The sequence below is a fragment of the Mugil cephalus genome, chromosome 17 (genome assembly GCF_022458985.1).
Source record: "Mugil cephalus isolate CIBA_MC_2020 chromosome 17, CIBA_Mcephalus_1.1, whole genome shotgun sequence".
NCBI lineage: Eukaryota > Metazoa > Chordata > Actinopteri > Mugiliformes > Mugilidae > Mugil > Mugil cephalus.
The window spans coordinates 7,737,350-7,754,988 of NC_061786.1; the positions used below are offsets into that span (position 1 = coordinate 7,737,350).

General features: G+C 45.9%; 1 protein-coding gene across 5 annotated transcripts in view; it reads left to right on the forward strand.

The window, feature by feature from the left end:
- tiam2a (TIAM Rac1 associated GEF 2a) overlaps nucleotides 1-17,639 on the forward strand; it is an 84,297-nt gene that overhangs the window by 39,085 nt on the left and 27,573 nt on the right. For 4 of the 5 annotated variants that reach the window (XM_047611016.1, XM_047611014.1, XM_047611013.1 and 1 more), the window contains 8 exons: nucleotides 1,823-1,896; nucleotides 2,688-3,869; nucleotides 6,828-7,278; nucleotides 7,765-7,937; nucleotides 8,717-8,941; nucleotides 12,138-12,323; nucleotides 12,574-12,717; nucleotides 16,137-16,193. In XM_047611016.1, the coding sequence (XP_047466972.1) occupies nucleotides 2,694-3,869; nucleotides 6,828-7,278; nucleotides 7,765-7,937; nucleotides 8,717-8,941; nucleotides 12,138-12,323; nucleotides 12,574-12,717; nucleotides 16,137-16,193 (2,412 nt within the window). In that variant the 5' untranslated portion in view covers nucleotides 1,823-1,896; nucleotides 2,688-2,693. Of the gene's footprint in view, nucleotides 1-1,822; nucleotides 1,897-2,687; nucleotides 3,870-4,182; nucleotides 4,422-6,827; nucleotides 7,279-7,764; nucleotides 7,938-8,716; nucleotides 8,942-12,137; nucleotides 12,324-12,573; nucleotides 12,718-16,136; nucleotides 16,194-17,639 lie in introns of those variants that run through there. The other variant, XM_047611018.1, reaches the window with a different exon arrangement.

Sequence of the window (17,639 nt, forward strand, 5' to 3'; positions counted from 1 at the left end):
AGAGGGAGGGAGAGTTCAAGACTGGGCGCAGCGGTTTGTAAGTAAAAGGAAGACTTGTCTTGTTGTTGTTCCCTCAAAACATTCGCACAATACTCCGGTTCAGCTCGCAGCAGAAGGCAAACGTGTGCGTCTCAGGGTTTGTGTGCTGGCACGCCTTTGAGCTTTTCATAGTCACAGCCCCGCTCTGCCTGAATAAACTTTTCAAGAAAAGCATCAGTAGTAGTGTTAAAAGAAAGCCGGTCGTTGTGACAAGTTCGACAACCGGCTTTATTTTGACTCTTGGTGTGGTAGGCAGCTGCTCTTTACTCCGAGATGGAGCATTGTTTACTGGCTCTTCATGCATCTGGAGGGATTTTGTACCGTTTAAATTCCACTTCCTCTGGAAAATATTCCTGTAATCTCACTGCAAACCTGTGAACCTAACGGAGTCAGCGGTTGGTAGGAATAGTAAGGGTTTAAAATCAAGGATTTGAAGGAAGGATTGAGCGTTTTCCCACTGCTTTCCAGCTTAATGAAGGGGAGTGAAATGTTTGGATTTGAAGCCATTCAGGCGCAGTTGGCTGCACACATAAACACTACCGACTTGGGTCTGTCCAGGGTTCACATGAACCACGACCCCGATTCAACTTGCACGACAAAGCTGGAAATAGTTGGTGTTACAGGGAAAAAAGCAGCTTGTCTGTGTGGGTCCATGATTATAGTGCCTAGACAAATCTCCCCGTATCACTGCTGCTTGCATTTAACCTCTCTCTTTAACTCATGACGAACGAAGCAAGTGTTTAGGTAATCCCCTGATCAGCTCAGAGTGATGGTTCAAGTTCATTACCAGGCCTTTCGTGTCTCCAGCCAACTTTCCACTGTACTTTCAAGTGCTACATTTTCACATTCATCCTGAACAGTTGCAGGACGAGAGAATAACTTCCCCGTGTGCCTCCCGGTCATTTCTTTTTTCGTAACACTATTCTGGATCTCTGCCCTGTCCTTGAACTTCAGGACCGCCTCATGTTTTTTACATTTAAAATCTTCCAGTCCCTTGGAATTCCTGTCTCAAACTCATGTATTAAGCATGCTCTTTAACAGTAGTCCATTTACTCAGCCAGCACAATTTAATCTCACCTCACAGTCAAGGTGCATTCAAGCAGGAGCAGATAAACTCTTAATGCTGCAGATCACTTAATCCAGAAGGTTAGGGCTTTTGGAAGTGGGCTGTTTACAATGTAACCGTACACATGTTGTACGTGTGCTTCAAGGCTTAGCGGAGTTAGCACTATTTCAAAGAAGTCTTGGAGTGTGAACTACATGGTTGGGTTATATTACGCTCACAAGACGGGGTCACACTGCTTCAACGTGCTACGAGACGCCTGGTACTGCAGTAAAGAACGTTCTTCAGCTCCTTCTCGCTTTGGATCCTGCCCCCCTAGGACAGATTTGCCAATGACGAGGGAAAAAAAAAAATAAAAAAAATGAGCAAACTTGGATTCCCGGGTTTAAAAATAAACAGACGGTAAACTGTAGCCGTCTTTGAAAAACTTTCCCCAGCTTGATCAAAGACGACGTCATTGACTTGTGGGGAGGTGGAAAAATGCGACAAATGTTTGGGTTGGATGGCTGATTGGGGAGCGTTGGATTCACAGGGGTGGAGTGCATATTTGAACAAGTCATACTGTAGTGCCAGGGTGGCACTGCTACACTGTGCTGCCTTGTACATTACACCAGTAGCATCACAAGTTGGAGTTAACCTCAATGGACCTGTTTGATACTTTGCATGCATTTTTAAAGGGAAATGTTTTAAGGGCATTGTTTTTTTCCCTGTGTATTTCAGATGACGGAGGAATGAGTTTATTTCAAGACATGAGGTGCACATAGGAGCTCCAATCGCATAAGACTTTCAGAGAGGTGAGTCCAAGAACAATCCCTTTAGTTTAGTTTTGTGGCTGGGTATTAACCCTTTCTTCCACTATATCTGCCCTTTTGGTCTGGTCATTATTAGGTTAGATTGGTTCAGCATGTTTTGTCAGTAAAACAGTTTTTAAAAATACGTTCAATCCCTTGCACGTGTTGTGGAGATGTTTATTTTAGTCGCTAATCTACTTGATGTCCTAATTGAAAGACTCAAAGGCCGTTTGGCCCTACCATCGCTGATTATGCAATCGTAGGTGAGAACAGATACAACACCTGTGTTTTACAGGCAGGCGTCATTTAATGCTCTATGGCTCGACCGTAAAATTTCTGTCTGGTCATGGTCCTCGCTGTTACTAATGTGAGAGTGTTGTGGACAGTCTGGAAGCGATTTTTTTATTGTCCTGAACATTGTCACACATAAAAACCATGACAGTCTAAAGCCTGTGCATGTTTTTCACTTGGCTTTTCTGTGGAAATAACTGAAGAATGCAGCTAAGTGCGAGGGGGGTAGATCTTAAACCCTAATGACCAGATGTGATAGAATGGCATGGCTATTCTCTTTGATAGGCATATGAAAGATATTAGACCTGCTGCTGTTTTACTCTGGAAACAGCCACTGCAAATTAAATGATTGTGAGTGTGCACACGGTATGAGTAATAAGTTAATTTTATGCCTCTGACGAATAGGCACCATACTATGTCACTATGCAGTGACTTATGTGTGAGTATCAGGAATTTTCCCGCTTTACAATTTGCTTTTTTTTTTTTTTTTTTTTTTCTTTCAGGCCAGGATGGGGAATTCAGAAAGCCAGTACAGCATCCAGGGCCCCAAAGGCACAAGCTTTATCTTCCCTGGGAAACAGAAGCCATATTCATTGAAGCTCGGCTCAGCCAAAGATGAAGTTCTGTCACCACACACGTGGTGGAAAAACGCTCCAGCAGGCTCAGGGTACAAGGCCAGGTGTGTTGGCCGTGGTTGTCTTTCTCCTCCTAAAAGCAGACAGCCTTACTCCGCCAGACACTGTGATTATGTCACCAAGGGAGCGAGGAGCAGCCCAAGTCAGCATCGCTGGCATCAGACCCCTGGATGCGGTATACCGAGGCGGCATGTGTCAGATGATTATGAGGATAATCCGTATGGGGCAGAGCTTAATGGGCACACCTTGAATGGACATGAGGACGAGCATGAGGTTTTAGAGGAGCAGAGCAGCCCACGGGTGGTGATCAAAAAGGACGGCAGTCTCAGGGTAGAGTTCACCAACACCTCAGGAAATCCCCTCCTCCTGGACGGGACCTCTGGCCCCGTCCAGCTCCTCAAGTTCTCTCCCAATCCGGAGTCTGCCTCCAACCCCAGTTTGCCTGGTTCTAGTGGCAGCAGACAGGATGACACCCGCAGTGGTCCACCACCAGCCTCTACCTCCTCCACTGCCAGGACAAGCAAGGGGAGCTCACTGAGCTCTGATGGCTCTTGGTATGACTCTCCCTGGGGGCCCAGCACAGAGCTCTGTGAGCAGGACCAACCTGGCTCTGCCAGCAGAACGTTACTGCCCTCCCCCATCCACCAACGCGACTCCTTCGCAGAACAGCCCCCACCCGTGTCCATCACAGACCTTTACAGGGACCCCACAATGTCCGCTACATTTCCCACAGCCAGGGACTTGTCCTGCCAGATGCAGGAGCCCCAGCCAGTCCAGAGGCCACATCGAGCCTCTTTTGCATCTGTCCTTGATGTTCCTTTGGAGGAAGAATGCCCGGAGGCCCGTCAGTACTCGTCATACACCCTGCCCTGTCGTAGGCCCAAAGCTCACACCATTGGCGAGAACTCGGACCAGTACCCTGACCGGGAGCAGCACCAGGAAGAGCCTGGATCTGATTTCATCTTCCACAAGAAGGACTCCATCAAAAACCGCATCAGGCGCTTCAGTGACTGGACAGGGAGCCTCAGCCGTAAGAAGAGAAAATCTCAGGTAAGTTTGAACTGGATGAGGTTTGAGAATCATAAAGATTTAGTCTTGTGCTCAGCATTAATTAATGATTCACACTCTTTTGGTACTGGCAGGGTTCATACAACGATCTTGTCAACATGGTATGTAAAACTTGTTAGATGTAAATAGATGTAGCATTTGCAGTCACCCCATAATTCAGAACATCGTAGAAAAATGTCTGTAGTCATGTGTAGTTCCTCCATAGCCTTAAAAGAGGGCATCAGTAACAACCATGCACAGACAGCATCCTGCCTGGCAAGGTTTATTTGATCGTGAGCCACAGTGGTTGTCCTGGCATGGCTGTGAACCAACCACGGTCCTCTGGTCCTTTAGCACCACAACACCAGCTGTCTGAGGACAGGGCGCAGTGGGGTGACACAAAATGAAATTTGTAAGGCAGCCAGGGCTGGGTCTTGTTATTGTGAGGATGCAACAAGGATGGGAGTGACTTTTAATACAGTGCAAGACATGGACAATTTTCAGCGGAAGAGAAGTCAGGGGCCGATATGCAGATGTCACGATGATATTTCCTGGGTGGGTAAATCTGAACTATTATTGTATTGTTTGTGATTAGTTGTGGAATATATTGTGCTTGTTCCATGTAATGATTTTTTTTAGCTCTCTTGGTCATAGGTGTAGACTGTAACATATTTAGCTCTATGTTTTTAGTATCTATAGCCATTAGCCTAATAATTGCAGTATGTTAAAAGGATTTTGAAGATTTTGACAAACCAAAATCCGAGTAGGACGATGAAAAAAAAAAAAAAAAAGCCAGACAGCTGATATTTACATATTTGATTTCCGAGGAGTAAAATGATAGTTGTTCCGTACGGACACGGGTCAGAGGAGAGGTTGGAAATAACCGCAGCTTGTCTGCATGTTGCCTGCACATGTTTGTAAGAACCCTGCGATGTACTTGAACACTGCCAGCTTTAATTTGACATAAAACTCTTGTTTAAACTGAGCTTGAACTCGTGTCACTCTGTGTCTTTGAGGCTTGAAAGCAATTGTTTCTGCATTAATTCGTTTAGCTTGGCCTTGTAAAAGTTTAAGAATGCTGTTTGGGTACTGCAGAGAGAATAGCTGTAAGCCTTTGAGAGGCTCTGTGGAGTGAAACTAAATCCTTTCCCGAGATTTAACTCCACCCCTCCTCTAGTGTTAATGAATGACTTATGGTTGTTCTGGTTGTTGTGTTCAGATGTTCTGGTCGTCCGCTCACGTTCCTGAGAGGATAAATACTCTAATCGGGATTGGTGTTAAGTCATTTGGGTCTTAGAGCAAAACAGAGGACAGAATTGAACAATTATGGAATTCACCAAGCATTTTCTTATTTGCTGGTGTAAGACTGAGTGAGCTTCTCCTTGTGCTGAAACAGCATCTTGAGTAACGTGATTTGCGGTGAGAAATACCCTTGTGGACTAGACGAGTATAAATGTTTAGTGTTATACACTTAATTTAAGTATCGTCACCCATAAATCTAATTTATGGCCATGTGATTACGCTTAACTAGTTTTGGGGGCTACAGTTTTACTTTTGTTTCCTGATTCCAAATAACTGCTGATATAAGGCTGATTTTATTTTTGCTTTTCTAAAACTTAAATTAGGTGTGGTTAGAAAGAAAGACCTTTCCATTGCCAATTGCAGGTATTGTCAATAAACATAAATGCTTAAAAGACTCTTTTTTTAAATTTGCCTCAGCTGCCTCAAGTGATGACTTTCGGGGCTTTAGGTTTCTTGGTGACCGATGAGGCCTGTGACAAATTTAAAGCGAACGAGGTTTTTAAACCTGGTCTTGGGACTTTAGGAGCCATTTTGTTGTCAAACGTCAATGTGCCATATATCTCCAAGGGTTGGCCACAATGCCTCCTTTTAGTAGTTCAACCGGAATCGGCAGTACCTCAAGCTCTTGCTACCCTCCACCTGGACTTGGGGGTATTAAGGTCGCACTGTGACCCTGATGCCAAAGACCAAGAAGCTGCTCGTAATGAAAAACAGCTGGTAGAGAACTTGGAGAGGATAAATCTAGTCTGTGACGGCCAACTGAAACTAGAGAAAGTTGAGGAAATGCCCGCCCTATGGACAGTTCGCATTTTCCTTCGGCTGAACTATACAAATATTGTGTATAGTTCAGAGGCAGTTGGACAAAACTGCTAAAAAAGTAGAACTGTCCTCAAGTGAACGCTGTGAGTTCACTTGGGTTCTCTGCCGAACTGGAACTTAAACATAAGTCCTGAGCTGTCTGGTTATTGGATGCGAAAGGGAAAATGTAAAATTGCTCTCTAAATCTGAAAAAGGGGTCAGTGGAAGCAGCATGAAGCATGGACAGAGCGCAGTGAGACACATGAACAAACAAAAGACAGAGAATGGGGTCTAACATGACAGCTACTCTGCGTCTGCATGTCGAGAGCGCTCCGCTCTGTTGACAGGGGCAGAATCGATGCTGCAATCTAGTCAAGTGTAGGTAGACTGTCATTAGGCATGAAAGGGTGCAATTCCATCAAGTGTTCATTTGGGGAATCGAGAAGCCACATCAGACCTCAAATGACGTGAAATTGTTTGAGCCTGGAGGGTTCCAACCTCCCAGGTGCCATCACAGAAAAATTTGTCCCACTTTCTCAGCCTAGCGAAAAGAAATCGCGACTGTAATGCAGACTTTGAAGTAGGTTGAAGTGGTTTGACGAGATTTCTCTAAAGTTTTGCATTGCCCCAAGTTCAATTGAAAGCAGCACAGTTAATTTAGGTTCCAGGGTTTGGCGTACATACAGAGGTGTGTATGTCTGGGGGCAAACATGGTGTGTTTTGCTAAATAGGAATAATGAATCTCTGAATGAATTGTAAAGCCCAACACTTCCACTGGTAACTAGTGGCTAATAGTCCACTTCTTTCTTTCTCCACCTGACATCTTACACTTCCTAAGCCCTTTCCTTTGTGCCTCCTTAGGAAACTAGGTACAAGGACTTGACCGATGCCTTCGACAGTGGGGTTGACGGTCTGACTGCAGACACCAGCTCCCCCTCTCAGGTCTCTAGCCTGTGGTTCCCCGGAGCCTCCCGGGCTCAATCTTCAGGAGCCATTCACCAAACAACCAGCGACGCCGTCCGGCAAAACATCTACGAGAACTTCATGAGGGAGCTAGAGACGGGCACCGGACAGGGAGCAGGGTTAGGGGGCGACAGAAGAGACCCATCCACTGGCACGGAGGAGGGCGACAGCAGCAGCGAGTCGGCCGAGGGATCCCTGGAGGAGCTGGACCTTCAGTTCGAAAAGGAGCAGGGGGTGGTGAGACGGGCGGGCTGGCTTTCTTTCAAACCTCTCATCACCCTGCACAAGGACAGGAAGCTGGAGCTGGTGACCCGCCGCAAGTGGAAGCAGTACTGGGTGACCCTGAAAGGTGAGGTTGAATCTCACGTCCTTGAAAGTTGTCAAGCTGTAGAATTTGCTGACTTGTGGTTTTGAAATAAGGAGATAAGTAGATTAGCCTAGCTTCTGCTCTGTGATTCCTTTTTGATCAGCAGGTATTTATTTATTTATTCTCAGGGGTTTCCTCTTAACAGCAGTCATGTCCTTGAGCGTAGCGTCAGAGTTGATGTTAAGTGACTGTGCCTCCCTTTTATCCTCAACACTTACATGGAATTGTTCTTGTGCTTCGGCCAAATGGATAAAATGAAGGCGCCAGTTTTGTTAGTACGTTCACGCACTGCTTTTATAACGCTACTCGCTGAAGGACTCTTGGAACAAAAACAGACAATATATATATGTAGGGACAGTTTTATCTTCAATCTTAGATGTTTTTACTAAGACAATTACGGTCTAGTGGAACTTGTTGGCTTGTTTTCTACACTTTTAACTTTAATTTTGTGTTTTTCACCCCTTCCAGGATGTACGCTGCTGTTTTACGAAACTTACGGTAAAGGCTCTCCGGAGCAGGAGCTGTCGCCTCGCTACGCCCTCTTGGCTGAGGACAGCGTTGTCCAGGCCGTTCCCGAACACCCCAAGAAGGAGAACGTGTTCTGCCTCAGCAACTCGTACGGTGACGTCTACCTCTTCCAGGTAATGCACATGACACCGTTTCTCTGGAATCGGTTCATCGGCGATAAACCTCAAAAATTTGGTCATGGTGACATAATAATACTGTCAATGGACTCAAAAGGAAACAGAAAGAAGCAGAACATAGTTGCGCAAGACGTACACGTGAAACTACCAGTTTTAGCCTGAGAGGAAAAAGCCCAAACTTTTTAGCACAGGGACCTGAGACATCAGTGTTGCCTGTTGTGCTCATTGACCCTCATATCTTGACCAAATCCATATCCAACCTCTTTCTATGTTACCTCCTTCACCTAAGATTAAAAGCTTCCCAGACGGCACTACTTCATTTTGTCCAGACCTACATCTAATAAAATATCTGTGTATGGACCTGACATGGGCCCCACAGGGAAGCAACTCTGTAACGTGAAAACAGCCTGGGTTTCATCCCATGTTTCCACTCACATGACCAGCTGAGCATGAGTCACACTCATTCAGAAAGGGGCTCAACTGATTTCTCAACCAGTACGTTGCCAGAGTGATAAAATTATAGTAAACATGAAACGGCTGAATAAGAAAAAGTTTTAAACACCGGTTCAGTCTCTGCAGTTTCTCCTTGAGACACTGATAATCAGGTTTTTTGTTGTTGATCCTGAAATTCTGACCTTGCTACCCAGTAATCTCTTTGACAGCAGTGCACAGACAATATAAGTATATTCTTTAGGCTTTAGATCCTAGCTTAAAAAGGGAAAATTAGCCTCCACAGTTCATCAAATTCAACTCTTTGTGATTCTTTGCCCTTACAGGCCAGCAACCAGACCGACCTGGAAAACTGGGTGACAGCCATCCACTCTGCCAGTGCCTCGCTGCTGGCCAAGCGCCAGGGGAAGGAGGATACGGTGCGTCTGCTGCGGAGCCAGGTCCGTGGCCTGCTGCAGAAAATCGACATGGACGGGAAGATGAAGAAGATGGCCGAGCTGCAGCTGACCGTAGTCAGCGACCCCAAGAACCGCAAGGCCATTGAGAACCAGGTGAGCTGGGGGTTAAGAATATAAGAGATATTGAATTTTATGCCTGTGTGACATATTACACGGAAATCTACTGGATTTTCATTTTCGTATTTTTGAGGTCCTCTGTGCTAGATCTATATTGCGGAACAGCGTCCCAACCATGATGTGCCCTACTTAATTTGCCTGATTTTGTGAGTGCAGTGACAAGCCTGTGTTTTATTTTTGTCTGTGGGTGGGTGAAGTGGCCTAAATGCATCAGTCCCCAAACACATCGCAAGGGGCCCCAGGGAGCAGCTAGCTCCCCGGGCATCAGATTGGGATTCCAGATGTTTCCCGGTAATGGGCTCTCAACATGCATTATCCTCTTCCTCCTCCTCCTCACAGCCTGGGGGAAAATCCAAAGCACCCAGCACTGTGCTGTAGCCTACATACAGCAGATTAGAGAGGGGCATGAAAAGCCCCTAACCTGTAGCTTCGCAAGAACACAAATTCTTTAACAAGAAGATGGTGTTTGTTGTGGGGGATGGGGAAAATCAATATATATATATATATATATATATATATATATATATATATATATATTTATACCTTGGTCAGTGACCTCTACAGCTTACTTTCACAATTTAATAAGCTGTTCAATGCATGTGCACTGACTGACTATCTGCTTGAAAAGTAAAATGGGTACTTGCTCCTGTAGGTGCCTACCCTGGAGTGTGTTCAGGCTCTCATATGGTCTTTAGTTAAACCCCCGCGAGGAATTGTATGTTATTATGAGGAGCAGTCAGGAGACCAAGGGAGATGTCACTGCATAACTACCAGACTGACTCTGCTCAGGTCTGTTTTCAATTATCCACCGTGCCACCTCAGAGTAGACAAAGAGACAGGCGGGGTGGAAGTCAATGATAGGGTCAGAAGGGGTATGGGCCAGGACTCCGATGCAGGCGCCTCCAGGCTGATGATAGATTTAAGGTTTCGGTCGGGTTGTCTAGCACCAACAGGGCACAACTTTGATGTCTCCACCCGCCCCCACCCATGTCTACTGAAATCAGTGCCAGGAGACCTTGTTTGATGTTTCCCTTTGCCCCCTGTCATACACACACACACACACACACACGATCAAATTGCATTGTAAGACTTATTATCCATTAGGGCTTTTACAGAGAGCGTGGGGCAGATGTTGAAGAGGGCAAACAAGAAAAGATGAGAATCTGGTAAAAGAAAGGCTTCTGCTGAGCTTAATGGCTCTGAAATGGATGTAAATAAGTTGTGCACGCAGACCAGATGGGCCCGAACATGCCTTGTTTTTCACCGACTTCTCAGTTGATTGTTTCATCACACTTCTTCAAGCCCGCTAGACGTAAAAAGCAATAAACTGCGTATAAGCTTTAATCAGGAAATTCTATTTATCGGCGATGCACCCCAACATGAATCACCAAATCGAATTTTATGCTCCGGACTATTTTAAGACATCCCTGAATGAAGACTGTTGACAAATAGATCCAGATGGCGGGTAAATCAGAAGCATGCGAGGATCCGGTTATGCATAGACACAAATTTTTCCAAAGGAGCAACCCTCCTAAATTTGTCTTTGCTTTTGAGGAAGGAGCTTATCTGATTTAGTCGGTAATACCTGCCTCTCCGTCTAAAGTCATTGTCTGACTACTCAGTGGAATTAAATCACAGCCCCCCCCCCCCCCCCCCCCCCCCCACAGAACACTGCTTTTTATATAATGTCCCAAGAATAGCAGGATATAAAAAAAAAAGTCATTTACCTACTTACATCAGAGGATTAGTGTAGAGGGGTCTTGAAGTTCAAGATGACGCCAACCAAGAATTGAATAAGAAGCAAAGTACCTTTGAAAGTGTCGACTTTCCTATTAGGTGATGAAAACGCTCACGCACCAAAGTCCTCCTTGTGTCCCCTCTGGATCACTGGCACGTGTGAGCACCACATCCAAGTCAGAGCACAGCACCTTTTAGCTGGAGAAACTTGTTTTGTCATGTTTACTACCACTTTTAGGTGAGTTTAGCTGCATGTAATCCCTCTTTAGATCGTGCTAATTGCCACTGATTGGTTAGTTTTTTTGCTAACCTGTGGCTGTAGGTACAGGAAAATGAATCAAAACTGTAACAATAACTCAAGTGGAGTGTGAGGCTGCTGCAGTAAAATACTTGAACGATTAGATTGAAGCATGGCTTGGCTTTATTGCATATCAATTAAAGTTTTAATTTGTGTGAAGTAAAGCTATGAAAGTTGCAGACCTTGGCTTTAAGAGTTAGCACCTTGCATTCAGGGAAAAGTTCAGAACCCAACGAAACATTTACAGTATTTCAAATTCATCCTTAGAAATATGCGTTCCTTGTTGTTGCTCATTTTTCAAATGGTACAGATAGCTCCATTGCCAAATGTGAGATAATTTTCAGCTCAAAAATACAGATTCCTACCCGATGCCCTCATGCTCTAAGACTGGAATGTCTGAATGTCATTGACTCAAGGCTTGTTAACCGAGGCCACCTGCACTGTTACATACATAGAGGTTTCACAGAGCACAATATTGGTCTCCATAGTCATTTCAGCGCCAGTTCTTTGTTTACGATGTTTAGAAAGTCAGAGGTTCATAAAACACCACCCCACTCCCGCCTCTCACTTCGTTCCTGATCCTAAAGAATGCCGTCAGCGTGAATGAGGCCTAATGGGACCACGCCATAGGGTGCGCTATTGTAAATGAACTCACAGTGCAGACGAGACCCATTAAAGTCAGTTGTTATGGGGGGGGTTGTTTAACTCCAGTGTTCTCATTAAAACCGGTCTCCAGCCAACAAAATAAGCGTTTTCTTATAGCTTACATAGTGCAAACAGGGATAGGGGATAGGCAACGTGTGCACGTTTGCGTGCAGAGATTTTAACGGGTGGTCTGTGTAACATCACAGGCCTCTCAAGGCTTGCATAAAAAAAAATGGCCATTTGGATTTACTGCTCGCACACACACACCCCGCTCTGCTAGATATGCAGTCATCCCTCACTATCAAACCTCCACCAAGTTATGCCCTTACCCTCCAACATCTGCAAGCAATTGCTGCTGAGAGTATGAAAGCACTCAGCTGACCCTGGATCTCCCTCTTTGGTTTCTCCTCCCCCCGCTCCTTGCTCGCTCCGCTATTCCTCCCCCAACTTACACCAATGCTAACTAAGTAATATGTTTTTTGCTTTTACTAGATCCAGCAGTGGGAGCAGAACCTGGAGAGGTTCAACATGGATCTCTTCAGGATGCGCTGCTACCTTGCCAGTCTACAGGGCGGGGAGCTGCCCAACCCAAAGGGCCTTTTGGCCATCGCCAGCCGGCCCACCAAAACTACACTGGGACGCCTTGGGATTTTCTCCGTCTCCTCCTTCCATGCACTGGTGAGGAACAGATGACGGATTTATTATTTAAACTAGACACTCAGAGTAAACCAACATTACGTCCTGTTTAGTTGCTTCTTAGCGGTCCTGCTTCTACGCTTCTTTCTTTGTAACCTTGAAAACCTTTTAATTATTTCAAAACTTCACTGCAGGAAAATAAACTTAATTAAGATGGTTTGATTAGATGAGATATTTTTTTTTTACCAAGTGGATTAAATGATTGCAGTCCTGACGCAGCGTATCTGTTCAGATTTGTTCCAGAGACGAAGCCACGGTCAGGAGGCGCTCATTGTCCCTGACGCACAGACAGCGCAAAAGAGGTCTGTTCTCCTCGCTCAAAGGTCTCGACAACCTCACCAAGAGAGGCCGGGACAAGAGACCCTCTGCCTCCCAGGTATTACTACTGCAGCTATTAAGGGGGAAGTGTTACACGCTTTCTAAGCATACATGCAAAACACTAAGGGTGTTTGATATTTGCTTCAAGCTTCAAGGTGTGGCTGCAGCGAGGAAGAGCTGAGATGGTGGAATACATAATGAACTACACACCAGCGTCTTTGTGTTCTCGAAACCCTGACAGCTTCACTTCGTAGTCGAGGTGACAATAAATAATCTCCACCGAATCCCAGAGTAATGAAACACTCCATGTGGTCTGGATTAACGGCTCCGTATTGCAGGATCCCCGTCTATTCGGCGGCAGGAGAAGCTACTGACACACACTCATAACATGAGCATGCAGAATTCATGACAGCGCCGTGTTGACATTTAATGTGCATGATTGTATGTGAGCTCAGACTCTCCTGGGACGCACTGCTGAGAAATGATGATCTTCCTGCTCAGGACTCGGTGCACAGTGCACACATTCCCTAACGAAAGCAACCGAAAACACGTGTTCACTGCTTTTCATTCACATTACAGAAATCGTTACAGCGCATTTTACCCCAAAGGAGTTTTTATGAATTAAAAGCACATAAACTCTTATCCCTCCTGCTTTCCTGTAAGTACAAGCCCATCAACGTAAACACGGGGGAGCATTCCTCACCCAGGTGCAGAGGGTGAAGACTAAATCCTCTCCGGTTAGTAATTAGACTCATCCATGCTGGTTATTTATTGATACAGAAATCCACCGCTCTGTACCCTGAAGGTGCGACCCCAGAGAATACTCAACTCTCGGTGGTCTATTTTAAGAACCGCCACAGGAAACGCTTACTCACGCTAGTCTTTTATGGACCTCTGTTTATTAGATGAGGTGTTCACCTTCATTTTTCTCTGTGCTGCGAAGTCATTATGGTGTCTTATTGTCTCTGAGCTAGCACAGCTAAGAGCTAATCATATTCTCCAGTATCTGAGCCTCCTGACTTCATACAAAGCGTCGCCTGTCCCGTCTCGCTTGCTCTCACCCAGCTCATCTATCCCACCACCTGCCTCTGTGATATTTATGTTTGAGCATTTGTGCGCCTCTGTCATCGACTAGGTCCGCGCGCACGTGTTATTACTTTCCCGGGGAACTCCAGCCGGCCGGCCTAATGAGGCCCAGTCACATTTCGCGGTGCAGAAGGCCGAGGTGGCGCTGCAGCACACACATGAATTATTAAAAGCCATATGTGGTAGATGGCATTCTCTGCTCTTTCCTCAGTCCCGCAGACACAGGCAGATGGTTGGTGTAAAGTCTCTAAATATTAAATAGCATCCGTTTATTTTTTTTCCCGCTGGTTTCCCCTCTCTTACAAGCGGTTTTCTTCTTTACTTACAGGCTAATAATGAACAGTTAACTGCTTGTAACTGCTTCAAGGGATTTTTGTGTCTGCTCATTGCCGTCTTAGTTTCGGTTTTCTGTTACTCTCTTGTGGGAGATTGAGCCGTGGCCGTTTTAAATGACATCATCAGCTCCTTGGCTCTCCTCTCATGTGGCACTGACACGTCTTCGCTTTGGAACCATTTGGACAGCGATGCCGTCTCAGGAGCCAAGCCGTCCTCCGAGCACTTAAACTGTTCTTTACCTTCTCAGGTTTTCCGTCGGCGCCGTCTCAAGACATCTTCTTCGCTTCTCTCCCCCTTCACTCTCCATTCATCCCCCTTGCGCCCACTCAAGTACGCGGCCTTTCAGCTTCTCCTCTCCCCCTGCTTCTTTAATCTCTTAAACCTTCCGCTTCATCTCGCCCTCGCCCCCAATTCCTTTCGCCGTTCGTCTTTCCCTTTTCTCCCTTCCCTCCCCCTCCTCCAAACCCCCTTGTTTCTCAGAGTGTAAACATCAGAGCGTTACCCGGCGGTCCTTCTCCGCAGTTTCCATACTGACTCATCTGTGTTGACTAAGTCTAAATCCCGTTTACCACAGCTCCACAACCTTGCCCCAAAGTCATGCCCCACCTCCCCCCCCACCTCCTTCCCTCTCGTTTTCCCTTTTCTCATCCGTCTTAGCGGAGCTCTGTGTACAGTAAGGAGCTGGCCGGCAGTCGGCTGTGGGAAGTAGGCCAGAAAGGTCTGAAGATTTGTGGGAGCGTTGGTAAAGCTTTCTAAAATTAGCCAGTTTACGGCGAAGCAGCACTGTTTACAGCCACTTTATAAATGTGCTTGTGTAGGGGGGGAGGGAGATCAGGTCAGACGAGGCCTCTTACTACCATATCAGGAGCTCAAATTCTATTTCTATTTCTCTGATTGTTAAAAGGTTTCCTTTTTCATTTTCAGAAAAAAAAAAGCCATCCAGAGCCTCTATAAACCACTTCCCCACACCAGATTTAAGCAGTAGTGTGCGTGATATCGGGAAACATTTAGTGGAAAATCCAGCCCGAGATAATTTGATTTTACAGCACATTTACACCGATCAGCCATAACATTAAAACCACCGACAGGAGAATTGAGTTTGACGATGCAATGAACCACCCACCTAGACCTAGACTTTATGGCAGCAGCCATCCCCAGCAGGATGTAGCCTGACACAGGCACACACACAAAAGCAGGAATATCTCAAAAAACCATGAAGAAGAGATAGAGGCCCCTCCCCTCAACACACAGGACCCAAAGGCCCCCACCCCCACCCCCACCCCCTACCACCACCACTATCAACATCCTGTTACGAGACACCACACCCTCAGAAGGCCCATGTTCGTTCTCTGATGAGTCACAACCTGATGAGAGACCTACGTAGTATTTGGAATGTGGTCATAATGTTATGGCCGATTAGTGCTAAAGGCCCTCTGAGAACAAACTTCCACTTTGTTGCCCACTGACGAGCAAAACCTTAACTGCAGCCTTTTTGAGAGCGAACTGGAGCCCTGCCCCTGTGCAACAGATGCCTGTGTGTCATCGGCGTATTATAGAGCTGTTGGAGCCCTCTGAGTCTGCACAGTCATCTCCAGCAGCCGACTCAGCCCGACACGACGCAGACTCATGACCAGAACGAATCAAGAAGCGGTGGGACGTCTACCGAAGGGTGGATGTGAAGATGGAGAGGAGAGAGAGCTTGTCCTTTTTTATCTGCTGTCGGACCCTTTCCCTCTTTCTTCTCTCTGCTACACAGAAACAACTCGGTGTCCATACAAACCCCCCTCCCTCTCTCCCCTTCCCTCCCCACTCGCACGCTCACTCACACACACACACAGCATATTTCCACCATTGCCCCATCAAAGGCTACAGATCCTGTTTGGAGGCAGTATCAAAGCGCCGCTGTCGCCGCGTGTAGCTTTTAATTAACTCCATAATAGCACCGTGTGTGTCTAATATTGTGTTACTTAGGTGGGCAGGCGTTTAATCGGTTATGAGTCAATCAGCGCGGGGCCCCTATGTCTGTACTTCTAAAAGCCTGTCTCTCGATTTCAGATCTTTGAGAGCGACGCTGGAGGTCAGACGTACGCCCTGCCCCCCAGGAGCACCGAGGTGAGTCAGTAACTTTCCCCGTCACGGTTTGTAAACCTTTTGATATATCTTTTAAAAATTCCACCGCCATCTGTCCTATCCATCTTGTCGTGGCAGCGTTTTACGCGAACAATTATCAGTTACAGCGTGAAGCTGTCGTTCGTGGTTTTGACAGTGGGCTGTGTAAAGATATTTTTACTCATACGTATGTGATGGGCTCAGAAAGCGTGTGTGTGTGCGTGCGCCTTGGTATATTACTTGTCCAGGATCAAAGCAGAGACTCCTTTCATGTTTAACTACAGGTGCAAGATAAATAGACAGCATACTGTATCTAAAGGGAGAATTTTAATGTGGTAGAATCCAGTTCAGAAGCTGCCGTGAACAGGGGGTCCGGTTCACACAGTCTGTTTGAGCTAGTCTGTTGGAGGGGAAGTGTTGAATGATGGGCGAGTGTGAATTGTGGCCATCTGAGCAGCCAGACGCACTTGAAGGGTATTGGATTGTCAACATGCCTGCAACTGTGAAACATTGCTGTGTGCTCTTTGTCCTCACGATCAGCCTTTTTGTTTTTCATTCGTGGTTAATTAGACTGCATTCAGAGGTGTAGAATTTGAGCTGAAATCCTCTTCACAAGAATCAACTCCTGATTATGTGAAAAGCTTGTAACCTTAAAGCTGCATCTTAATCGTAGATCCTCAAACACTCTGCAAGCTTTTTCTGCCCGGCAACAATATGATTTAGCAATACCAAGCGTTAATAATAATAATAATAATAATATTAATAATTATCATAAACCTTTCAGGCTATGGTTGCCCAGGGATCTGGAGACGCTACAGATATTTCTTGGAGTGAGAAAGTCCCCCCAATTGACAACGCAATCCAGTAACTAGCGTATTTTTTGTTTTTTTATCAATATGTGTTTTTGTCTGTGTTCTGGTTAGAGTGGGATCACCATGGCCACATAGACAGACTCACCAGGACAAAACAAGGAAAACAAGATGAATGGGGAAAAGAAATGGAAACACAATAAGTGAGGGAGGGGCAACGCTAGCGCCATGACACTGGTGTGACTGAGGCGTCTTAAAATCCGTCCTTCTCAGTTTGATCCGCCCCTCGCGCCACCCCAGCTCCTCCCTCTCATACAAATATAGGCTCTTCGTCAGTATTGGTTTGCGTTTGCTTTTGTGAAACGTCTTTAGTTGATGATCAAGTGTGATTCCAATTCAATGAACACACCTCACCAAGTAAGATGTGTTCGTGCCCCGCCTGTTCTATGGAGGATGGCAACTTGTGTGAATTTGGGACATCCAATTATCTCCCATTGCATCTTTAGTGCACCATCCAGTGATCCAGTCTTGGTTACATACTCCTAATTGTTCTCTGTGACCAGTGTGCCTTAAGTTATCATATCATGACCAGTGTCTGCGGTTCCCCTTAGCCATCTTCTTTGTTTCAGGATGTTGAAAT